General features: G+C 19.9%; 1 protein-coding gene across 1 annotated transcript; it reads left to right on the top strand. All coding sequences in view use genetic code 6, as the record gives it.

Moving 5' to 3' along the window:
- Nucleotides 1–2664: 2664 nt before the first annotated feature.
- On the top strand, nucleotides 2665–3111 carry TTHERM_00594360 (immobilization antigen; the record flags this gene model as incomplete). The annotated part of the gene is made up of 1 exon (XM_001011696.1): nucleotides 2665–3111. One exon carries the CDS (start codon nucleotides 2665–2667, stop codon nucleotides 3109–3111), a length of 447 nt encoding a protein of 148 aa, XP_001011696.1.
- Between the last annotated feature and the right edge of the window lie 2440 nt (nucleotides 3112–5551).

Consider the following 5551-nt stretch of genomic DNA (forward strand, 5'->3'; position numbering starts at 1 on the left):
AGTTAATTTTTCACAAAAATATCTTTAAAACAGCAATTATTAAAAATTTAATCAATTTTTGTCTGTTAGTCAATAAATATTAATTTTATGTTCTAATGATTTGAAAATTGATTAATTATTTTTATCATACAGCAAAATAAAATATTACTTCTTTCAAATATATTTATTTTTTCAAAATCAATTATAAAATACAACAGTAATATAGTAAGCATAAAAGTAGTTAAATAAACAAACAAACAAACAAATAAATTTAAATAATGTATGCCTATAAATATGAAAAGCTACAAGCTAGCTAGCTAGCTAGCTCTTCAATCAAATTTTTATAAAAAATAAAAATATACTGATTTGAGTATTATTCATACTACTCTTTAAAAATGTTAAGAAAAAAGTTATTACTGTTCTCACTTAAAATTTAACATGCAATTATATCTTTTTATAATTAATATTTATTTGACTTATTTTGATTTCAGTAATATGAAGAATAAAGAATTATTTTTAAAAAATCTGATAAATCAATCAGACTAAATAAAAAAAATAATGAAATTTTTAAAAATAACATTAAAAATTTGTAACATATAAATTTGAGGGTGGGTGGGTATATTCGTAAAGGTATTTAAAGTTTTAAATAATTTTTCTTTATATACATAATGTCAGCTGATTATCAATAAGTTTTTATTTAAAAATACCTCCTTCCTACTTTTTCTAAAATTAATATTTTATTATAGCCTAGATAAAAACTATTATTTACCAAATCAGCGTTAATATACTCGTTATTAGTTAATTTATTTAGATAAATGAATAAAGCATATACATATTTGATAATGAGAAAAAATGATCCATTTTTTCTTCGGAGATTTAAAGAGATTTTATTAAATTTGAAATAAAAGAATGAAATTTAATTTTATTTAGATGGATAACTAATTCTGAAGAAGACAAATTTTAATAATATTTAATCAGATTTAGATTTGAAATATATGACCTAATAAATAAATATCTCATCACACGTAGTGGATATTTGTTTTATGTTTTTTACTATTGAAATCTACTTTTTTATCATAAATCCTTAAGAAAAAGAAGATGACAAATTTTAAAATTATTTCATCATTCAAATATCTAAAATTAATTTGAATTAATTCATAAATATCTTAGTATTTTTATTACTAAGTTTTTTGAAGAAAGTAACTGATACTTTTATTGGGAAAATATATTTGTGAATTAAGGATATGATAGCAGAAAGAAATTCATGATTTCTAATCAAAATAAATATTGAAATCACGCTTAAACGAAAATAAATGATTATCTAGATGATACTTATAAATTCTTAAGAAGACAAATTTTATTAATATTTAATCAGAAAGATATATATATATATTTTTTATTAAAAAATGTCCTAAATACTCTCATGCTTAAATTTTTTTAAAAATAATGCGTTATATTAAATTTAGATATTTATTACTAGTATGAATGCGATAGAAAATCTATTACAATCTGTTTATTTATCTAAATTTTTTCCGAGAAATAATTTCTTTTAAGGTCTAAGTGTACTTTCAAATTAAATTGTTATTACTGTAAACAAAATTATGAATTTGATTAATTTTTGGTTTGTAAATTAAATTAAATACAATTTATAAATAGATTAGAATAATTCCCAATACATTTTCTATTCTCTTTTATTTATTTCTTTCTTTTACATTTAAATAATTAGCGAATTTTTACTATCTTTGTTCAAATAAAACCAAATGTATGAAAGTATACACAAAAATTAAAGTTTCTTAATCATAAAAAAATAATTTTAAATTCAGCATTAGTTTATCCTGATCAATTTTTAGATAAATTATGTTTAAAATATTAAATTTAATGTAATCATTTAAATAAATTTGAGATTTTCATTAATGTATTTTTATAATAGCAAGCAAACAATAAATTTCAAGCAAAATATAGGGTAAACCTTTATTTATTTTTGAGCAAAGAAAAATCAATATTATAAATATTTATATATAATTTTTTAATTTATTAGAGAGGAGACACATTTTTTAAATATTAAATCAAAAGATCAGCAAATATTTATTATATTCAAATTTTAAAGACAAATTTTGTTAATATTTCATCAAGAAATGATCATATCTATTATAACTCTTATGAACACAAATTTTATTAATATTTTGTCTGATCTAAGAATTTAACTAAGTGAAAAAGAAAGAAAGAAAGAAAGAAATTAATTAATTAATTTCTCCTCTTTTCTCCCAAATTTTCTCATCATTTTCTTGTTGATATTTTTATTGATTCTTTTATTCAAAAACTGTAAGATCCAATAAATATATATGATCTATGGAAAAATTTTCAAGACAACATAGCATTGATAAAAAAATAAAAATTTTCTATTTTATTTTGTGTTTAGAAATAGATTTAGAGCTTTTGGAATTTCAACTTGAAAAAAACTATCATTAGAATAAAGTATCATTAATTAATAAATTAACATACCCTATAGATCATTTTTTTAAAATTAAAGATAATTAATATAAATAAGAAGAATTGATAAACGAACGATTGGGTAATCTTCAAATTATCCTAGCTCAGCTGTATTATTCTTTTAATAGAGCAAAATTTCAATTATAAAGATTTAATAAAATTTCAAATAAATAGAAATTAATATTGTAAAAAAAAATGAAAGTAACTTCTTTGATACTCATTTCATTAGCTGTAATTGCTACAGTAAACGCTTGTACTGATACTAATGCCACTGCTGGTGCCGGAGGTACTTGTTTCTGTAATGCTGGTTATTATGGTACTTCTACTGATGTAACTGCTGCTGGATCTTGCCAAAAATGCCCAACTGGAACTAATTCTGCTGCTGCCACTGCCTCAGGAACTCTTGTCACCTCATGCAATTGTCTCGATACTAACGCTTCCCTCAACTCTGCTACTCCTCCTGTTTGCTAATGTAAAGCTAACTTCTATGGTACCCCTACTAATTCTGGTGCTAGTGGATGTACTGCATGCCCTTCTGGATAAACTGCTCCAGCTGGTTCTACTACTAATGTTTGCAAATCTGCTTCTACATACATTTTACCTATAGTTTCTTTGATTTTCTCTTTATTTATGCTTATTTGAAGTTAATTTTTCACAAAAATGTCTTTAAAACAGCAATTATTAAAAATTTAATCAATTTTTGTCTGTTGGTCTATAAATATTAAATTTATGTTCTAATGATTTGAAAATTGGTTAAAAGTTTTATAATAAAAAACAAAATAAAAAATTAATTCATTTTTATTTATTTTTTCACATTCAACTTTCAAATTACAACAGTAAGTAATAATAAGCATATAAATGAGTAAAAAAACAAATATAATTATAAAAAGTTTGTCAATTAAAAATGAAAAGCTATTTTAAATATTTGCTTTATTTTAGATCCAAAAGAAGAAGAAGATGAAGAATGTTAAAAAATATCTTATCATTCAAATATATATCTAAAATTTGTACTGTTTCATAATTAAATATCTTAGTATTTTTTTCTCAGTTTTAATGATTATATTTTTGATGAAGCTAACTCAAACTTTTATTGGAAAAATATTTTTGTGAATTAAAGATATTTTTGCAGAAATAAACTCCGTATTTCCAATCAAAATAAATATTAAAATCACACTGAAATCAAAATAAATAATAAATGATTATTTAGATGATACTTATAAATTCTTAAGAAGACAAATTTTATTAATATTTAATCAGAAAGATATATATATTTTTATATTAAAAAATATCCTAAATACTCTCACTCGTTTTCAATTTTATAAAAAAAATAATGTATTATATCAAATTTAGGTATATTTCTTATTATGAGTATTAATTCAATAGAAAATTTATTACAATCTGATTATTTATCAAATTTTTGCTAGAAATAATTTTTTTAAAGCTCTAAGCACACTTTCAAATTAAATTATTGTTATTGTGAAAGAAAAATTATGAATTTTATCAATTTTTGGTTTGTAAATAAATAAAGTTAATACAATTTAATAAATTGATAAATATTTTATGATATTTGCCTGTAAACTTTTATTTATATTATTATATATTACTTTCTTTCTATTTTAATTAATTAATTAGTCAATTTTTATTATCTTTGTTAAAATATAATCAAATATATGAAAGTAAAAGCAAAAATTAAAGCTCCTTAATCATAATAAATAATTTTAAAGATTTATGAATTTAATATGAGTTTTTCTATGATAAATTTTAAGAAAAATGATGTTTTAAGTGTTAAATTTTGTGTGATCATTTAAATAAATTTGAGCTTTTCATTGATTTATTTTTTTATAATAACAAACAAACAATAAATTTATATTATTTTGCAAATATTTATTAGAGAGAAGACACATTTTTTAATATTTCATCAGAAGATCATCAAGCATTTATTATATTCAAAGCTTTTAAAGACAAATTTTGTTAATATTTCATCAGTAAAGGATCATTTCTTTTACAGCTCTTGTGAAGACAAATTTTATTAATATTTCGTCAGAACTAAGAATTTAATTAAGTGATAGTATAGAAATTGATTAATTCCTCCTCTTTTCTCCCAATTCTTCTCTTCATTCTAAGTTTGATTTTTTTTAATTTAAACTTTCTTCATTGATATTACTGCTGATTTTTCCCTTCCAAAAATTGTAAGTGGAAATAAATAAAAATTCATGAAAAAATATACAAGACAAATTATTTTTTCACACCCTGAGAAGACAACTTAAGCTAAGATTTAATGAGAAAATATAATAACTACTTTTCTAATAAATTCTTTAAAAGACAGATTTTTTTAATATTATATCAGAAAATTAATCAATATATATTTTATTTTAACTATTATTCTAATAAATTCTTTAGAAGACATATTTTTTTAATATTTTATCAGAAAATTAATCAATATTTTATTTGCAAATCTAATTTATAAAAAGCCTACCGTATTCTCCTAAAACTTTAACATATTTTCTATTTGTTAGTTAGTAATAAAGTAGAATAAAGCATTTCATTTTTAATTCTTTCCTAATTTGAATGATTAATTCATAAGCAAAATTTATAAAAAATAATAATTTTCTATTTTATTTTGTGTTTAGTAAAATTTAGTATTTTTGGATTTTCAACTTTAAAAAAATCATCTTTTAAACAAATGAAATTAAATGATTTTTAATGCAAAAAAAATAATTAGCATAAAAAAAATAAGTTTATGATATGATATGAAAATTTCTTATTTTCAAATATGTTTTTTTTCATTTAGAACCTTTATTATACTATATTTGATATATTTAGGTAGATGCTTCAAATAAGTTAATTTTTAAAATATTAGTTTTTTATCATTGATAATAAATTAGCCTACCCTTTTGATCATTTATTTTAAATTCAAGATAATTAATATAAAGAGGGGAAATTGATAAACGAATGAATAAAAAATCTTCAAACTATCCCAGCTCAACTGTGTTAATTTGAAAATAGAGCAAACTAAAATTATAAAGATTTAATAAAAATAAAAAATACAAATAAATATAAACTAATTTTGCAAAAAAAAAAA

The sequence above is a fragment of the Tetrahymena thermophila genome (assembly GCF_000189635.1).
Source record: "Tetrahymena thermophila SB210 genomic scaffold scf_8254731, whole genome shotgun sequence".
Classification (NCBI taxonomy): domain Eukaryota; phylum Ciliophora; class Oligohymenophorea; order Hymenostomatida; family Tetrahymenidae; genus Tetrahymena; species Tetrahymena thermophila.